At 36.1% G+C, this 21,492-nt stretch overlaps 1 protein-coding gene across 2 annotated transcripts; it reads right to left on the bottom strand.

The window, feature by feature from the left end:
• Positions 1–39: 39 nt before the first annotated feature.
• On the bottom strand, positions 40–17,223 carry FBXO11 (F-box protein 11). 2 transcript variants are annotated; one of them, XM_073073689.1, is made up of 14 exons: positions 16,817–17,223; positions 12,689–12,932; positions 10,669–10,836; positions 8,944–9,148; positions 7,807–8,080; positions 6,592–6,816; positions 5,991–6,235; positions 4,935–5,261; positions 4,309–4,503; positions 3,440–3,745; positions 2,805–2,985; positions 2,306–2,453; positions 2,091–2,189; positions 40–1,975 (listed from the first exon to the last, which is right to left on the bottom strand). In XM_073073689.1, exons 1-14 carry the CDS (start codon positions 16,911–16,913, stop codon positions 1,846–1,848), a joined length of 2,844 nt encoding a protein of 947 aa, XP_072929790.1. In that variant the 5' UTR covers positions 16,914–17,223; the 3' UTR covers positions 40–1,845. The 2 variants fall into 2 exon arrangements, with proteins under 2 accessions (XP_072929790.1, XP_072929789.1); XM_073073688.1 differs by having other exon boundaries at positions 10,669–10,839.
• Positions 17,224–21,492: the final 4,269 nt, after the last annotated feature.

Genomic DNA, 21,492 nt, shown 5'->3' on the forward strand with positions numbered 1-21,492 from the left:
CTTGCAAGGATAGGATAAGGTTGCAAATAAAATGCTGAATTATAATATTATACGATGTATATCACGGCTTTTACAGTGGTATTCTCAGGTATAAACAAAATATTCCAGATTTCAATTCAATAAATAAAGATCATACTGACAATTCAATAAATAACAATTTCACAATCAATTATATAAAGCATCGGCGCCACAATAATTTTGCTGTTACAATAATAAGTCTTATTATTTCTGTTTGTGGGATCAACTAAAATATTCTTCTTACACATTTAGCGATGATCACAGATTTGAGGATTATAAAAAAAGCAGATTCAGAACATACCGTGCTGCCATGGAGACGATTTAACAATTCGAAATTTGCAATAGTGATTACTGAGTAATTTAGATTTTCATTATAGCTTATCTGCTAACTTATCACTATCAGCACTCCGGCCGCCGACGCGCGGCTCTTTCCGGTTCCTAACATTGCTTCTCGATCGATATCAATACCACATTTAAATTAACAATATAATAAAATATCAATTGTACCTAAGATCTTTTCCAATTAAATACGCACATTCGTTCTCAATTTGCATTTTAATATACACTAACGGGATAACGATATCCGAACTATCTACGGCCCGGGGCGCGGCGGCCCCGGCGACAACCGACGCGACTTCCTTCCTCTGAGCATAACGTACGTAATTCATAATAATTAAACATACACGTTGTGATCAATAATAAAAATATAATGATACAAATACATTAATTACTACATTTTCGATTATTGTGTGACATAAATATTTACAAAGCGCGCTAGGAGCGCCACGGTAGGCGAGGTCCGCTGCGGCCGGCACTGCGCTTGCACATCTTTATTAACTAAAACGAACAACAAACCCCGGCGTCAGGAGAGCTAACAATAAATGCTCCAAAATAAAATGATATTGTCATATAGTTAAAAAATACTTATAGGATATTATATTACAACGAGCTATCCTGACTCTCGCAGTCGCTGGATCGAGTGAATTATAAACTAAACGATGGACCTTTTGCAATATTATAAACGAAACTAAATACGTTTTCCATGATTATGGCATTATAGTAAATATTATATTATGATAAACGTCGCTACCGGTACATCTTATTTAACGAAACAATATAATTCTAAATATCAATGTGATCTCACGAGATTATGGTACGATTATAATTTTGGGAATGCATGATGATTCTACACGACGAAATACATAATTATTATTAAGTACTGATGATAAAATAAAATGCCCCTACATATACAAGTAGCGTAACAACGTCCGAAACGTTTCCCCCCGTCATCTAGAAAGTACAAAGATACAATACATAAATATCGAACCGATCGCACGCGGAGGATCAGTAGCTCGACACTATAATCAGCGACTCCCGTAGAACGTCCGATACGTAGTTTTAGGTAATAAAAATAATTGCTAAACTAGTGTAAGGCGTGTCGCCGGTGGGTGGCAGCATATACTACATTACAACAACCGCAGTCGGGCGACACTTATACATAAAGACACGAATTAATTAACCAATGGCCTCGAAAATGGCGTTCAACGTCGAGAACGGATTGCAAAACCTGTATATATCACAATAAGACAACATTTGAAAACATCGTCTCGCACAGTCCGGCACTACTATTCGATCGCCACCATATATAGTGTTACGGAGATATAAATATAACATTTAAACAAACTATATGAGGACAAAGACATTACGCCACTTCCAAGGCCACCGTTTATATATCGTGTCGGAAGAGTGTAGAGTTTTAGAATACTGTTGGCGCGAGATGGCGATACGGAGATGGCGAGATGGCGAGTGCGGGCGCTAGCGGCGGGCTCAGTTGACCATGAGCGTGTGCGACTCCATGGGCGCGGCCGAGTCGTACAGCGTGTCCGTGTCCTGCGTGGGCTCGCCCTGCAGCTGGCACTGGTTCGACAACGTCCCCGCTCCGCAGTCGCAGAAAAATCTGTACGACAAACCATGTAGTTTTATCCTTGCGTCGAAATTATTGTTATGCATACAAAACACATTTCACAAAAAAATTATGTAATAAATAAGTGATTAACTTCATAATACAATACCTGTCATGGCGGATGAATTCGACGTCGTGTCCCGAATGGCACGTTTTGATGCAATTGACACAAATAGCATTGCGGTCTGTCGTATTGCAGGTCTGGCATCTGAAAAAATAGATAATATTAAATTAAATACAGAATATGTAAATGTTTTAACAGACAAACTTCAACATTTAAAATACATAAAAAATATATAAAGATTTTTATGTAAAAGTAGTTACCTATAAAAATCATGCATAGGAAAAGAAGTATAGGAAGATATTTTATAGAGGCACTGCCCGCCGCCGACTGCCTTTTCTACTGCGTCTTGATTGCTGAATATCTTGTTGCCCCGCACTAGCGGCGACACTCCAGACGCTAAACATAGACCTGCAAAATAAAAATAATATTATGTCATCATTGCCTTCCATCAATTGGAAAAGAAATTGATTCTGACTTGTATGTGGAATATATAAAATGGAGGGTGATATAAATATTACAGATCCATTGAAATATTTCATAACTTTTTTTTTAATGTTTGAATATTCTGTTCCTGAGTAACTCAACACTTAATCCAAATTCATGGCAGATTAGAATTAAGGTAAATTGTAAATAAACACAACTTTAAATTCTGGCTTTGGCTTCGTATCCTAGATCTCCCACCTAATTGACGACTACTGGCTACAAACTGCCTGATATCATAAGCGACAGTAATTACTATTATAAAATTCTTGTACATACCACCAAATCTATTGTTGAATATCTGGTTGTGCTCGAGCGTGGCGGTCGCGTTGTTAGTGATCTCCACGCCGGCCGCGAGCCCGTCGAAGATGCGGTTGCGGCGCAGCACGGGGTGGCTCTGCGTCGAGATCAGCACGCCGGCTTGCGCGTTGCGGAATATGTCGTTCTCCTCCAACACGCCCTGTGATAAAATCATATTTATTATTATTGCTTGTGCCGTGTATATGGTTTTTAAAGGGGATTTAGATATTATTTAGTTATGCCTCGTAAAGTCTTCGCATGCAAACGTGCATATTGATCTAGTGGTACCCATGGCTAATGCGAGTATGTATTTTATAAGTAGTAAACAACTATGCAGTCTGCCTGATTCCTTAGGTTGCCTACAGATGCGCCGCTGCCCTTGAGAGCTCAAAGCTTTAATGCCTCGAAAAAGTATGTCATCTCTATCGCTTGTAAACATCTTTTCCCCATCAACAGACACCATAATTATGTTCCTAATATGATTACTTGAATGCTTGTCCATTGGCGTATCCATAGAACCCACTAGGTGATTAGACAATAAGTCCTTGTCTACATATAAATGATAATGAAACAAAGAATAATAAATAAAATTAAAATGGCGACAGAAACCTCACCTTGCCCCCGTTAAAAATGCAGATGCCGCCGTCACGTCCATCGAAAATCTTATTCCTCTTAAGCGTTGGGTTGGAGTCAGTCTTGATCCACACGCCGGCCATCGCGTTATCGAATATCTCATTCTGCTCTAGCAGCCCCAGGCCTCCGTTGTATACAAGGACGCCGCCGTTCTGTCCGCCCCATATCTTATTGCCCCGTATCACTGGATTGCTACCCGTTCTTATCTGTACCCCTGAGTATAAGTGGTTAAATATATCATTATCTTCTAACTTCCCGTGGCCGTTGTCGTAAAAATAAACGCCAACCTGCAAAAACATTTTTGGTTAGAACTGGGTTGAATTTGGTCCTTGTAGTGAAATAGATTTCCTTTTCTTATTTATTTTTTTGGGCAATTTGGTGTGATAGATATTTTACATAATTAGGATATTATATTAAAAAATGTCTTTAATGTTTAATAAAGGCGAAGGAGTCAAGTAATTACAAAATTAATATGTATATTAAGTGTAGTTGCTGACATACGTTAGCAACGGTAAATCAGTGTCGTGTCTGCAAGAGAAAAAGCGTTATTGTCAAATCACACCTTTCAGGACTCCAAATTCGTATTGTCTCGGAATGGATACATCGTACCCGTCACCTGCGTCGCATACTAATGAAGAAAAAATATGGTAGAAGTCCGCGCCAAACTGCTAGTCTGCTCCGAAAATAGGAACGAGTCGCGTCGCATTAGCAAATTGCAGATATGAGCGGGACGAAGACAGCGTGGGACTCGGGCACCCCCACTGCCCGCTCTCGCCCACGGCTACATTACAGCACACAGCTGCGTTAGTGTATCTTGGAGCGGATTAGAACTATAAAGTGAGAAACACACCTGCTTCCCCGAATGTATGCGGTTGCGCCGCAACACGGGCGTGGAGCCGGTCGTGATCCACACGCCGGCGAGCGTGTTGGCGTACACCTCGTTCTCCTCGATCAACCCTTGCCCCTTCTCGTGTACGTAGATGCCACCGTGCTGGCCGTGGTGGATCTTGTTGTGCCTCACTATTGGATCGCTGTTCGTGCGGATCTGTAAATAATTATTTTTATTAATGAGAATTTTGGTCGCTATATTATTGCATGTTATGTATTTGTATATTTGTATATATATGATGCTATTTGTATATTCAGACTACTTGTATGTACAAAATGTAAGAAATGCTAAAGATTTCTACAATATCACATAATCATTAGCCAAAATGATTAAGTATTTATATAATTGTACATACCTACATAATTGTACATACCATACACAATTGTATGTATAGCCAAAAACAAGCAAGTATTATGTTTGCGTATTATATTTACATAATAATGATGCCTATTATGAAAGTCATTTTAAGAAATACTACAATATGAGTTATGACCTGTTAGAGACTATGTATAATATTTTCAATGACTAAATAAATGAATAATACATTATCAAAAATAGTTATCTCTAACAAAATCTTACAAACTCACTTGTATGCCAGCTAACGCGTTCCCATAGATATTATTGTGCTCAATCAGTCCGCGGCCCTCGCCGAATATGTAGACGCCGCCCTGGTGGCCGTTGTATATCTCATTGCGGCGTATGGTGGGATTGCTGTTGGACGTGATCCATACGCCCGCGAAGTTGTTCGAGTGGATCTTGTTGTCTATGAACTGTCCGAGGCCGGACTCGTGCACGTAGATGCCGCCGGTCTGACCGTGGTGGATCTCGCAGTGCACTACGGTGGGATTAGCGCCGGCCTTCACTTCAAAACCGGCGATTCTGTTGTTGTGGATGTCGTTCGCCTCGAAATATCCCTGCGCAAATGAAAAATGCATTTTTTTATATAATATAAGAGTAGCAGACGAGCATGAAGTCCTCCTGATGGTAAGTGGCTACTGCCGCCCATGGACATGTGTAATCAACCCCAGACAGGATTAGATATTCCTACCTGAGGTCGGCCACAGACGCGCCGCTACCCCTGAGGACTAAGCTGGAACGCCTTGGAAAAGTCTGTCTCCCTTACCAAACGCTTCAAACCGGAACACAGCAGCGCCTAACACTACTGTTATTAGGTAGAAATAGGTGTGGCGATGGTGCCGCCGGAGTCGAACCACAAAGGGTTCTACCACCTTGATATTGTCAGGCCTACCAATTTAATAATAAATCACTTTCCATGTACGTTTTTTTTTATTTGTAAGCTACGTAAAACGAGTTGATTAGTCATACAAATGATGTGTACCAAAGCATACTGTATTAACAATTATTTGCAAACATGAATAAATCACGAGTAGCAAATTTTAGTAGTACTAAATTCCAAGAAGGACGTCAATTAGAAAGTCTTGTGTGCTTACTCTAGTTTCTTTAATCTGGAATTCAATAGTGCTTTTGGTAAAAATACAAAACATTCATAATTCACACACAATATTTTCTACCTGCTTCCTTTTCAGGTATTAATATTTTTTTCAGAATTGTATTAAATGAGAGCTATTAGTATAAATTTTCGTCACACTTTAAATGAAAGGGTGCAAGTAGCGGCAACTCACCAGTCCATTTTCAAACGTGAATATGCCGACATCGCGACCATGATGTATATGGTTGCGGCGCATGATCGGATTGGCGAAGTTCTTCACCCAGATGCCGGCGAGCGCGTTGCGTGAGATCTCGTTGTCTTGGTACGCGCCCTGGGCGTAGTCGGTGACGTACAGGCCGACGTTCTCGCAGTCGCTAATGTCGCAGTGCTTTATCACCGGGTTCGCACCTGAGCCGCTTACGCACACCGCGGCTCCGACTGTGGAACGACATTGCGAGATTAGTTTTAAGATTTTGTGTGCGTTGTGTATGGTAAGTTCATACAAATGATGCGATTTATACTGTTATAATGTTCTCTGACCAGAAATTGGAGACAGACGAGCTGCTGAAGACATATTAATTTTTTTGTAGTACAACAAAAATAAGCAGCCACAAATGAGAAGATTGATCTCCCATGTTTATTTACAGTGTGCCTCTTAATAAATTTTCACTATGCCCTTTGTTACCTCATGCACTTAAAGAAGAAAAAATTGAGTGATCAAACGAGTTAATTATTACACAATATATAAAAATCTGTTAAAAATTAAAGAATAGAAGAATACAACACAAACTCACCAACACTGGCGCTGCGTATAATACAGTGATCAACGGTGGGTGAGCAGTTGTCGGAGACCTCGAGGCAATAGTGCTTGTGGTGTTGCATCGTGCTTGTTGCGTCCGGCGAGAACTTGAGCGTCATGTGGCCGGCGTACGCGCGACTGGCGCCTTCGGCGAACGTCAGCGTAGACTCCGCCTCGCGCTCCAACACGACAGACTCGGCCACGTTGCCCGCCGCGCAACCTGACACAACCAGTGCGATTGGAGACCACTCGTCTAATGCCATGTGCCGAATTTTCTTATTGTTAGCGTAAAAATACCAATGCGTTTTGACATCACTTATATAATGCAATGTAAGAGATTTTGTTAAATGTCTAGGTTAGAACATAAAGTGGGAATTAATAAGTAAGTTTGATAGTAATGTGCGTCATTTCGTGGATGGTATAATACTTGAATTTCAATTTAGAATTGGCGAGGATATTTTGTCACTTTTTATTTACATTAATATTTTAAGTCCTCATATCATCATGGTATCCAATGTACAAAGTCCCCATAAGTAACAATCTGGAAAAAAATCATTAACAAGTTGCACATTGTTATTTTTCTGAGGAAAGCATATTGTTTAAATAAAGGAGTGTTTTAAACCGTCGCTAAATAGACATTTATGTCAATAAGGTATTAGGAATGTCTATGTCTCCTATGCATGTATGTATTGATAACAGAACACAATATTATGTATGAATGAAAGTAATTCATACAAAAAGTATTTCAACAATGTTTCCTTATTGTCAATTATATACTGAGTCAATGGTTAGTCACTTTAACCTCAGCGATGAGGACTACTTAATAAAACAATACTTCATTGCGTCTGCTCCTAGATCGGGAAGAAACATAATCCCTGCAAAGGCTAAAGGTGCTGCTCTGCGTGTAAAGCCCGCTCCACATTCTCGCGAGAATCTCTCGAGAACGCGAGAAAAGCACGAGCAATGTGGAGCCGACGAATCGGGATTTTCTCGCGTTCTCGAAAGATTCTAGCGAGAATGTGGAGCAGGCGTTTCACTTTTAGCCTATTCAGTGACAATATAACAAACAATACCAGTTCTTAACAACTTCTTCTCCATAACGAAACACCTTGTGACGTTGTGGTAGTTGTATTGACATTCAAAAAGTGCTATGTAAAGAACCTATTTTGAATTTAAAAAAATGACTTGATTTGAAGAGTATAAGACTCACCAATGAGCTGCACATCCGTGTCGATAGCGAGGCACTCCTCCTGGTAGAGGCCGGCGTGCACGAACACGAGCGCGGGCGCTGGGGCGGGCGCGGCGCGGCGGCACGAGCACGCGGGCGCGCCGCACGAGCAGGCCGCCGCGCCCGCGCCCGCCGCGCCGCCGCCGCCGCCGCCCGCGCCGCCGCTCGTGCTCGCGCCCAGGCCGCTGCCAACACTGCTGCTGCTGCCGCCGCCGCTGCTCGTGCCGCCCCGCTCCTCCACGTACTCGAGAGCCGCCTACACAATTACGTATAAGTCACCACGTTTGAAGGTGGTAGAACCCTTTGTGGTTCTACTCCGGCGGCACCACCGCCACACCTTTCTGCCTTGTAACAGCAGTATTAAACGCTGCTGTGTTCTAGTTTGAAGGGTGTGGTAAAAGAGATATACTGTTCCGAGGCGTTCCAGCTTAGTCCTCAGGAGTAGCGGCGCATCTGTGGCCGACCTCCGGTACCAATAACTAATCCTATCTAGAGTCGATTACAGATATCCGTGGGCGGCAGTAGCCACTTACTATCCGTTGGACTGCATGCTCGTCCGTTACTCCATGTTATAAATAAAAAAAGTTAAAAGCTTTTTCCTATTGTTTCTCAACCTATATATCCTTCGGCAACTATTGGAGACTTTAAATATTATCAATGAAATATGTATTTCTCAAGGATTCTCTATAATCATTGTGTTTAAAATTCGACCGCTAGACGAAAATAAGTAAATATTATTGGCACAAATTTCTTCTAATTGATTTTGTTTACAATACTTGTCAAATGTAATTCATAAAACTACATCCAACAAACATAATTTCCTACCATAGCGATAAGATCACATATTAGTCACCAATGTTATTATTATCTTCATATTATCGTTTTTTTGTGGCGTATAAATGTTTGGATTAACGATGATGAATATAGTTGGATATTTACTTCGTAAATATCGCCGGAAGTGGTTAAATAAATAACATTTTAGTTGGTGAGGCTTTAATTGTGAGTAACATATAGCATGATGTAAAGCTCATGAAAACACATCAAAAACGTAAAATTGAGAGTCATGTTTTTAAAGGTATTCGTATTAAGTGAAAGTATATCTATTTAATGTAGACTCACCCTTATAGTGTTAAAATGTTTGATACGCGAATCCTTCTTGGGGCGGTAGTTGGGCCGCACGTGGATCCCGTAGTAAAGCTGCCTGAAGCTGTCCTTCCAAGGATTCTCCGCTTCACACTCGTCCGGCGTCACGAACTCGAACTGGCACGGCGCGTGGTGCAACAGCGGCGAGTCGTACTCGAACACTGATTGGTAGAGGCTCTTCCTGCACATACAATAGGTTTCTTTTTAGTAAAATTGTATAGCTTTGTCCGTTTTTGAAGTTTTTACCGCTTCCTTGAGATATCTCTGGGTAACTCCGATTAAAACAGGAAGTCTAACTTAAATTGATATATTGCTGAATAGCTAACAATGGTATCTTATATCTCTGCCTAATCACAGACAATTTCTTTCTAATTGTAGTTAGTAGTCACTTGAACACATTTTATATACATAAATATGCATGGCAAAACACTTTACTGATTAACAAAATTGAACAGCCAAACATTCGGTAAAATAATTAACCTAATAAGATAGGCTTCTTATACATATTTATTATTATTTATCTACTATGTCCAACAAAATCAAATCTTGATCTCAATAAAGTATTATGTTACAGAAATATTTCTATATGAAATAATAACTGATAGAAAGCATTTTGTAGTAAAAAGGTATAATACAATGTTATTTTTACAAATGTGAGTACTAACTTTACTTATAATCATTGCCACAAAATGCAGTGAAAAATTTTCTTACACAAACTTCTAAGAGTTGCACTTCTGACCAAAAGTGTTTGAATACTCACAAGTACAAGTGGCTTAACTTGAGAATTTGTGCACACTCTTGCATACCAACCCCAAACAGCACTGGAGCCTTACCTGAGGTCATGCACAGGTGTGTCGCTACAACTGAGGGCGATTCCTAGAATGTTTAGTTTGGAACAGTTCAATAGCTCGTATTCAGCTGCCAAAATAGACGTGTCAATAGGGACTTTCTCTGTCAAAACCGGCACTCTACAAATTAATAAAACATGAGCAATATATCTCAATTTTTGTGTTCATTACTCTATGATAATCCTCGCTAAAAAAGAAACGACACATATTGCACACATCAGTTAATACATACCCAAGCCACCCACTGTTAGTGTATTTTGCAATTTACACACATCAAGTCCAGTCAAAATACTTGTATTGTAATTGATTGAAGCGTTTGATTATAGTCATAAACGAAGTAATCAAATAGAGTAAAATAATATACATAATTATTTTTCTTAATATGCATAAGTTTCCGAACTTGATGCTGAGTAAGGCACAATGAAATCAACAAAATTATTGAAGTTGTGTTTATGACAAGTATGTAATACAAACAAAAAGTATTAGGACTCTCTTTGATTAGTCACTATGACTCACAGTATACTGTGTCAGAATTTGTTTTATAGGTAACAGCCATAGATTAGTAAAGATTACTCACTCCTAACAAGAAAATGTACCCAGTTTTGACAGTTGAAATTGTCACTGTCATCTGTTTTCGTGTTTGAAAAATATTAACAAAATGTAATTTGTAGATAATTTACGAATGAAACGATATTACTCCGCACTTTTTCTTCGATTTCGTGTTTTTTCACCACTAAACTCCGCATGTCGGCATAGTTCCGCGTAAATTACACCATGACAGCCATTAAATGGCTGACAAAATTACAAGGTGGTGAGATATCTATACTTATCTATGGTAACAGCAACAATTTACCATAGCTCAGTGTCATTGGCGATGGTGTTGAACCTCTTGCAGACCTGCGCCACCCGGCAGAGGTCCCGCTCGGTGAGATGCGACAGGATGCACAGGAGCACCTCGTCCGGCAGCTCGTATTGAAGGTACTGCGACACGTTGCACACGTCCACGCCCTGAGACAGCGATCTGCTTGCAAGGGATAACAAAAATACTTTCATTTTTGGAGGACCAATGTTCGTCCTTATTGTGGGACCAGTGGGTTTTTCCTAATTGGCGACATTTCGGGTATCTTTTTCAGATGGTCAGTCCACTTGATAAGGTGGTGACCTAAATTAATTACCTCAACACGACTTGGATAATTTACACAATATAGTTATATTTCAATTATACAGGTAGCAAAGTTAAAGAATAAGAAAATTCAAGAAGAGGTAATATTCATTATGTTGTTGTGTTGTTTCTTTCTGTATGGAGCCAATATTTTATCCAAGTATAAAGTCATGCATTTCAGTTCCTACTAATGATACATTTAATTCTGAGTCCTATTACTTTCAGACATTAAAGGTATTCCATCAATCCCTAAGCCATGTTTATGATATCATTATAGAGATTTTCATGTAGAAGTGGTCATCAGTCTGCGGACCTGCTCAAACAAATCACTAAATGACGAAATGTGTTCATAACACTAAATACAAGTCAGGAAATACTAACCTGGGGCAATGAGTGCAGAAAGCTTTTAATTTGCATACCACAACCTTTGTTTCTCCTTCATTTAATTATTCATACACTCAAGAAAAGTGCATTAGGCGAGTGCAAACTAGTTATGCACCTATATTTTTAATATGACGAATCATATAATAACCAGTTTTACGATTATAAATGACCCGATAACGTAATATTTTTGTCGTAACTAATAGTAAATAGAAAATGTACAAACAATAAACAGATATTAATCTATTTACTATTATGCACTAAAGTATTGTTATATCAAAAGTATAGTATACATGCATTAGATGCATTTAGACATCAAATAATACAAATTATATTAAAAGTGTGAATATTGTCAATTGAATTTATTTATCTGTACGGAGATAGAGAAAACACTTGTAAGTGAAAGCGCCTAAACCGCTCGCGCAGTCTAGGAATACCTGGATTTAAATAGTAATGTTCAACTGTACATTCATTGCTGCACATGGTAAACAAACAATAACTCCTTGTAAGGATATGCCATGTTTTCATGTTGTTATGCCCACTGTGATATACAATTATCCAGGAATTGTGCCTTATATCTAGTAGATAATAATTATTGTGAGTTACAATTATTATTGTTATTCAATTTTTCATCTAAATGTATTAGGATTCTTCCAAATAAAGTAAGTGTCCACATTTCACTCAAAACAAATAAACAGTCCCACAAGTAAAACTTGTGACATTAAAAGCAAGTTTTTGTGCCATATGATTTGAATTTAATCTTGTTTTAGTTTACCATTTCAAGTACCACAAGACAATGTCCTGTATTGATTAGTGTTCTAAATATCAAATAGGTTCCAGTTATGTTAAGCAGCAAATTTATAATCCGATTGTTATATTGTTCTACTAATAACTGTAACAATGTTTATTAATTGAACAAAATTAACTGAATTCAGCTTAGTTGAAATGTAAATTAATATTGTAATTGACATACACCCATAGTTGGCAGAAATTTAATGACATTTCATTTAATATTCCATTATAATTATCAATACTAATTACAAATACGTGTTAATTACAGTTTATTTTGCAGCAAAACAGGCAGCGAAAGATTGACGAAAATGATTTTGCATTGAGCAGTAAATTTAATGACATTTTTCATATCTCCAGGTGTTTTATTTTTATTAATCACGTTCATATGTGTATTATATAAAAATCAATTTTCCGCGAAAAAGCCCTATAAAAGCAGCCTTCATTCCAAGCCAAAAACGCGTTTGCGAATGGCGCAGTCTATCATTGGTTACTTGACCCAACTGCTGATTGCTAGATAAATCCAGAAGAATCAACTTACGTCCTGGGCCTCTTCCTGGCCGGTAGAGAGCAAGTGCCCGAGGGGCCGGGCTCGTGGTACGCCGGCGGCGACTTGCGGCGCAGGTCGTAGGGGCTGTGGTGGCCGGCGGTGCTGGCGGCCGCGGCGGCCGGCACCGGCGGGGAGCCGCCGCCGCCGCCGCTGCCGCTGGGGCCCGCACACGCCGTCGCAGCCATCGCGCTGCCCGCCACGTTGTTAGGGCAGGGGACCGACTCACATGGTTCGGCTGGAAATTAAATCAGATAACATTAATACAACAACAATTTGAATAAAATTACAATATGGCATTATTTCTAGTTTTTTCTGAAGTTTTACCTTTTAATAACCTTCATCATTAATGTAACGAAACAAAAAATGTGTTACTTCACTTTATTTTCACTTAAGAACACAGAAGATGCTAAGTAAGGCAGGTATTTTATACCCCTGTTCATGATTAAAGCTTTGTTTGTATGTAGGAGTAATGCATGTAATTGTACCAGGTGTAAGTTCAGACTTTGAATATCCAAAAAGGTCTAAGTGATTACATTAGGTCCAGCCTTATACTTGGCTATAAAAATGATATGATTTATCAATATGTAATTTTGTTTATGTCAACAGCTAATGCATGTATCTCCATCAATAAAATGGATTACATTATACATATTTTATTTTCGGGATGCTGTAGCATAATGCTGCACAATTTTGGAGTAGCAAAAATTACTTTTATACAGGGTCTGGTTATGTTTGAAAGCATTATTTTGAAAGCAGTATTTTTTTCTAATTGCACCTGTAATGATTATCATCATCAATCTGAGAAAGATTCTGAGATAAACTGAAGATAAATTATAGCATGTTATAATACGTATCATACGTTTTTTTGAGAGTATAATGTCTAATATCCACATGTAGCAGCTGCCTATATTCTGTTCAGGTAAGATAAAAACCCATCAATCATCATGTAGTACTCAATGGGTTAAGTATTAGGCACCCAATGTGATTATAGTTTAATACTGACCTTACTTATCTTAAATATGTTCTAGATCTAATGTAATGCATTTTAGAATTTCAAAAACATTTAAGAGGGCGACAAATTTATATACATTATTGTATTTCTTATTTCTGTAATTTCCATACTTTCATTTTAGAGAAAATTATACATATCTTTGCTGACCATCTTTCACTATGGCATCAAAAACATGCAAATATATCTAAAGTATCTTTATATTAATTTTTTAGGCCTAATGCACATCAATTTGTTTCCATTTCGAATTTCACTATGGTTTTAATATCAAGTACTCAACAATTTATAATTATCAATGTTTCTATCCTCCAGTGATACATTTGCTTTCTACATACAAACTAAACAAGTATTATTTTAAATTTTGATTTGTTGCCAAAGTCATGACCTATTTGAGGGGTAAATAGAATGTTGTAGTATGAATTTGGGTTGCTTCTAAAACATTAAAACATTGACAGACAAGAGACTTAAATTATATGAACATTTAACCAAATTTGTTTTTACTACATAATATCATTAAAAATTGCTATAATGATAAACTTCATATTAAGGCACTTTATAGTAATTTATGTAAGTGTACATTTGTGTTTTTTTGAAGTAAAATAGCAAAAGAAATTAGTAAACAACTGGCCAAATGTGAGTAGAACCCACACATGAAGGCTTTCATTTATTTTCTATTTATAGTATTTGTTATTATGGCAACTGTAGAAGTTAATGCACTGTGAAAATTTAAATTGACAACCTATTACAGTTCAATATATATGAATTTTTTAACCTTTCTTATTTATTGGTATTTGATGTTACAGTAATAAATATTTTCTAAAAAATTCAAGTGTATATTACCGACAGACTGACAAAGGAGACTGAGCAATAGGGTTCCATTTTTACCCTTTGAGTATTGAATTCTAAGTAGCAGCATGATCCGACTTTTGGTACATTCACCACAATAAAAAGGTCCACCACAATATAAGGTGCTTGTCATTAATAACAGATCTATAATGTTTAGCTTTCGAAAGATAATCATTTGACAATTCTGAATTGACCTATAGTATTATACCAAATTTTGATCTAAGGTAAGTTAATATGAGATAGTTTGATTATTAAGACATTGCTGCATAAGTGATCCAATAGCTTTCATAACATGTGAAATAAATTTATTATTTATGCATAAATGTGGTGAAAATATTGATTCATGAAGTTTATTACATAATGTATCATCTATTTAAACATAAATATAACAAAGTTTACACTTGTGTTACATTATAATGTAGGTCATATAAATAACTGGAACAAATCATTAGGTGCATACTTAAACATAAATAGGCTTTTTGGCCTAAATTATGAAATCATTAATAAAATCGCAATTAGTTTAACAAAAATCTGTTTTATGTGCTAAAGTAGCAATGTATGCAGTTTTTACGCATCTAATTAAATTCCTATATGATTTCCATATTGTTTTTATGTATTTAATGAATTCACTTAATATATTTTTATATGGAATCCAATAAAAAAGTATTTATTTATGACTTTACTTGTTCTTTTACCTCCATAGTTTATATCAGATGTAAATATTAAAATAAGAGTTTATCATAATATAGTAGGTAGTGTAGTCTCTCAGTGAGAGATAGACCATCATCCACCGTTTTAACCAAGTGCGGTAGACTTGGCTTGACTAGATTGGTAGACTTCACATACCATTGAGTTTTCTTTATACTAAGACAGTACAGATTATCAAAATACTAATGTGAAATGTAAAAACTTTGAAGCTTTACTGTATAACAATAGTTTCATGAACAATTTCTGAAAATTGTTTACTCTTAAGTATTAATAGATAAAATGTAAATATATAATATAATTACTTAATTTTTCTTTGTATTTTTTATAAAGTTAATTTAACTCATGGTCACCCTTCACATTTATAACTATTAACTTTATAAAAACAATATAATGTGTGTACTTATTTGCGAAATTGACTAATTGTCAATGATTATTCTCAAAATTATAATTGTTGTTTTAAATCATATTGTTTTGAATATTGTGAACACTTATTGCTGTAAAAACATATCTGAAATATTAAATTGCAAATATAATAAGTAGGACGTTAATTTCTGCTAACTCACATATTTAATTATGAATTTTCACATAGTTTGAAAATTTTATGGATTATTCAGTTATCTTATATATAAAATTTTAGTGTCACAGTGTTAGTTACCGTACTCCTCTGAAACAGCTTTACCAATTTTCACCAAATTTTATATGCATATTCAGTTGTTCTGGGAATCGGCTACTATCGATTCATATTCCTAAGTGATATTTATATTATTCATTTACCACACAAGTGTTTACTAAAGACAATTTTCCTTTCAATTTAATTATTTAAAATGATAAATCACATAAACTAATTCAGATCCATTTTTTATTGAATATCAATGTTTTCTAATTAAAAAGTATTTTATAAAGCCCTTATTTGTTTATTATTGTAATGGCATACATAAAATAATATGTATAAGGCCATAACAGTATATCACTAAATTGAATAGTATGCAATGTAAACATAAATTTAGAGAGCACAGTCATAAGTTATGAATGAATGTGGGTAATGGATACACATAAATTGAAATTGACATATGATATTTACCGCTGCACGATGTATACCGCGTTAGGAATTACAACTTTAATGAAAAAGAAAATATGTTTCGTAACTAGACGCATACAAAATATTTTTACAACTTGATGTTCCGAACAGCTGTTTCGTCATGCCGTATAGAATACCTTTTCATCCACCAAATCAATACTCTTATTGCGCAAAATGTCACTGAAATGCGCTATACAACTTCGTTGTCAAATAAGAATTGAGATAATGGGAAAAATCTGCATGTCAATCATTGCGAGGAACAATGATCACCCAGATATAAAATTTGTAATGGCTTTGAAGTTTCACGCCCGAAAAATGGTCAAAGTTAATGAAAGTCGTCAATATTATATGAAGCTATGACGTCGTGGTTATGACGAATTAACATAAAATGTATGAACATCATTATACACTTATGGAAATGTCGATAATGAGCCATTTGTAATACTTGGTACGACATCAGCCGACCCGGATAACTTACTCGATTGTGTCCTGGAAGGTAGTGGTATTCGATGTCCGCCTTTTCTTCGCGATCTTCGGACGTAAGAACGCGAAGAGGAAAACGAGGCACTAGGCATTATTTCTTTTACTCCTTATTTTCACTTCAATTCAGCCTAAACAAAGGAGACACCCGCACCAACACCGTCGGCCATTTTCTGTTTAGAATAGATTGGGGAACCGAAACAGGAAATTAATATTTATCCACATTAGTCGATGCTTGGCAAGAGTTTTAACGTTTAACAAATATTGCACTAAACACTGATACTAATATTATAATTGTTAACTCATAAAAACCATTATTTTAAATTATTACGCTAAAAATCCACACTACCCTAAAAACCAAAGGGCGACTCTCAATAAAACATGGCGGATTTTAGAGTAACATGGCGGTTGTGATACCAGCGCCATCTACCAAAAAAAAACAAATATCGAACATTTTTAAGATGCGTTCAATACATTTAAATATTTTTTTTAAAATAATCCAATGATTAATGGGAAGCAGTAGATAACGGCACTAAGCTTATCTAAATGTTTAGGTATTTTTTTACTTACCTAATATGCGAGACAATATTTGTAGATTCATAACGAAGAATTCGATATATTTCTCGATTTCAAAGTTTTAGTACTTGTTTGATAGGAACTTCCTATATAGAACATTTGTGATTTTAATTGTGATTACCTATTACTGCTATTTATTTTATTTATAATTTTCTTGTATATATTTTGTAAATAAGTCCATTTTTAGTTTATATTTAACATTTAATGTATGTTAGTAATTAAAAATGTATCAATAAAGTGCACCTATTACATGTTGGTGAACTTAGCACAGCATTTGCCAGCAGAGCACTAAAAAATGAGAGTTCTATTCGCATGCACATGAGTTCTATAGTTCCTGATAGTTTTCAGGAATAGTTCTGGCGATTTCACGGAGATAAAGCAGAATGAACTAATGCTCTGCTAACTTCACACAGCAGAGCATTTTCTACAAAATTGAAAAAAAAAGCTACTGATTAGTGTAATTAGCTAATACTTGGAGTTCCTAATAGTTTTCAGTGATAGTTCTCGCGAAATAAACTTAAAAAATAATTTATTGATAAAATAAATTGACAAAAATTTAACAAAAAAAAATCTGCAAAAAGGTTATTTAAGAGTGGAAACTCGTCGATTTTGCAAAGCCTAGTAATAAAATGATACATTTGTACAATAACTGACCCAGGAACTCACACTAAAGTGCCAGCACAGCATACTAGAATAGTAGAAATCGGAAAGATTTTCGACAAAACTTTTTTTAATATTATTTTCACGTACCCAGGGGGAAGGAAATCAGCGGTTTTACATAGGCTAGTAATATGGCTACAATTTAAAAATATAACCAATCCCAGAACTCACAATAAAGTGCCAGCAGAGCATACTAGAATAACAAAAATCGGATGGAGTTTCGACAAATATTTTTTTTTAATCATGTCCACGTAACCAGATGGCGGGAACTCATCGGTTTTATATAGACTAGTAACAAAGCTACAATTTAAAAATATAACCAATCCCAGAAATCACACTAAAGTGCCAGCAGAGCATACTAGAATAACAAAAATCGGATGGATTTTCGACATATATTTTTTTTTCAATCATGTCCACGTAACCTGATGGCGGGAACTCATCGGCTTTATGTAGACTAGTAACAAAGCTACAATTTAAAAATATAACCAATCCCAGAACTCACACTAAAGTGCCAGCAGAGCATGCTAGAATAGCAAAAATCGGATGGATTTTCGACAAATATTTTATTTAAATTATTTACACGTAACCAGATGACGGGAACTCATCGGTTTTATGTAAACTAGTAACAAAGCTACAATATAAAAATATAACCAATCCTAGATCTCACACTAAAGTGCCAGCAGAGCATACTAGAATAGCAAAAATCGGATGGAATTTCGACAAATATTTTTTTTTAATTATTTCCACATAACCAGATAGCAGGAACTCATCGGTTTTATATAGAATAGTAACATAGCTACAATTTAAAAATATAACAAATCCCAGAACTCTCACTAAAGTGCCAGCAGAGCATACTAGAATAACAAAAATCGGATGGATTTTCGACAAATATTTTTTTTTCAATCATGTCCGCGTAACCAGATGGCGGGAACTCATCGGTTTTATGTAGACTAGTAAAAAAGCTACAATTTAAAAATATAACCAATCCCAGAACTCACACTAAAGTGCCAGCAGAGCATGCTAGAATAACAAAAATCAGATGGATTTTCAACAAATATTTTATTTAAATTATTTACACGTAACCAGATGACGGGAACTCATCGGTTTTATGTAGACTAGTAACAAAGCTACAATAAAAAAATATAACCAATCCCGGAACTCACACTAAAGTGCCAGCAGAGCATACTAGAATAGCAAAAATCGGATGGAATTTCGATAAATTTTTTTTTTTAATTATTTCCACATAATCAGATAGCGGGAACTCATCGGTTTTATATAGACTAGTAACATAGCTACAATTTAAAAATATAATCAATCCCAGAACTCTCAATAAAGTGCCAGCAGAGCATACTAGAATAACAAAAATCGGATGGATTTTCGACAATTTTTTTTTTCAATCATGTCCACGTAACCAAATGGCGGGAACTCATCGGTTTTATGTAGAATAGTAACATAGCTACAATTTAAAAATATAACCAATCCCAGAACTCACACTAAAGTGCCAGCAGAGCATGCTAGAATAGCAAAAATCGGATAGATTTTTGACAAATATTTTTTTTTCAATCATGTCTACGTAACCAGATAGCAGGAACTCATCGATTTTATGTAGATTAGTAACATAGCTACAATTCAAAAACATAACTAATCCCAGAACTCACACTAAAGTGCCAGCAGAGCATGCTAGAATAACAAAAATCGGATGGATTTTCGACAATTTATTTTTTCAATCATGTCCTCGTAACCAGATGGCGAGAACTCATCGGTTTTATGTAGGCTAGAAACATAGCTACAATTTAAAAATACAACCAATCCCAGAACCCACACTAAAGTGCCAGCAGAGCATACTAGAATAGCAAAAATCGGATGGAATTTCGACAAATTTTTTTTTTCAATCATGTCTACGTAACCAGATGGCGGGAACTCATCGGTTTTATGTATACTAGTAACATATCTACAATTTAAAAATATAACCTATACCAGAACTTACACTAAAGTGCCAGCAGAGCATACTAGAATAGCCAAAATCGGATGGAATTTCGACAAATATTTTTTTTTAATTATTTCCACATAACCAGATAGCGGGAACTCATCGGTTTTATATAGACTAGTAACATAGCTACAATTTAAAAATATAACCAATCCCAGAACTCACACTAAAGTGCCGGCAGAGCATACTAGAATAGCAAAAATCGGATGGAATTTTGACAAATATATTTTTTTTATTATTTCCACATAACCAGATGGCGGGACCTCATCGGTTTTATGTAGAATAGTAACATAGCTACAATTTAAAAATATAACCAATCCCAGAACTCTCACTAAAGATCCAGCAGAGCATACTAGAATAACAAAAATCGGATGGATTTTCGACAATTTTTTTTTTCAATCATGTCCACGTAACGAGATGGCGGGAACTCATCGGTTTTATGTAGAATAGTAACATAGCTACAATTTAAAAATATAACCAATCCCAGAACTCACACTAAAGTGCCAGCAGAGCATGCTAGAATAACAAAAATCGGATGGATTTTCGACAAATATTTTATTTAAATTACTTACACGTAACCAGATGACAGAAACTCATCGGCTTTATGTAGACTAAAAACATAGCTACAATTTAAAAATATAACCAATCCCAGAACTCACACTAAAGTGCCAGAAGAGCATACTAGAATAGTAGAAATCGGAAAGATTTTCGACAAAACTTTTTTTAATATTATTTTCACGTACCCAGGGGGAAGGAAATCAGCGGTTTTACATAGGCTAGTAATATGGCTACAATTTAAAAATATAAACAATCCCAGAACTCACACTAAAGTGCCAGCAGAGCATACTAGAATAACAAAAATCGGATGGAGTTTCGACAATTTTTTTTTTTCAATCATGTCCACGTAACCAGATGGCAAGAACTCATCGGTTTTATATAGACTAGTAATATAACTACAATTTGAAAATATAACCAATCCCAGAACTCACACTAAAGTGCCCGCAGAGCATACTAGAATAGGAAAAATTGGATGGATTTTCGACAAATATATTTTTTTCAATCATGTGTACGTAACCAGATAGCGGGAACTCATCGGTTTTATATAGACTAGTAACATAGCTACAATTTAAAAATATAAACAATCCCAGAACTCTCACTAAAGTGCCAGCAGAGCATACTAGAATAACAAACATCGGATGGATTTTCGACAATTTATTTTTTCAATCATGTCCTCGTAACCAGATGGCGAGAACTCATCGGTTTTATGTAGGCTAGAAACAAAGCTACAATTTAAAAATACAACCAATCCCAGAACCCACACTAAAGTACCAGCAGAGCATACTAGAATAGCAAAAATCGGATGGAATTTCGACAAATATTTTTTTTCAATCATGTCTACGTAACCAGATGGCGGGAACTCATCGGTTTTATGTATACTAGTAACATATCTA

Source organism: Epargyreus clarus, unplaced genomic scaffold (genome assembly GCF_041222505.1).
Source record: "Epargyreus clarus isolate Ecla_fem2 unplaced genomic scaffold, WU_Ecla_fem_2.2 ptg000006l, whole genome shotgun sequence".
Lineage (NCBI taxonomy): Eukaryota > Metazoa > Arthropoda > Insecta > Lepidoptera > Hesperiidae > Epargyreus > Epargyreus clarus.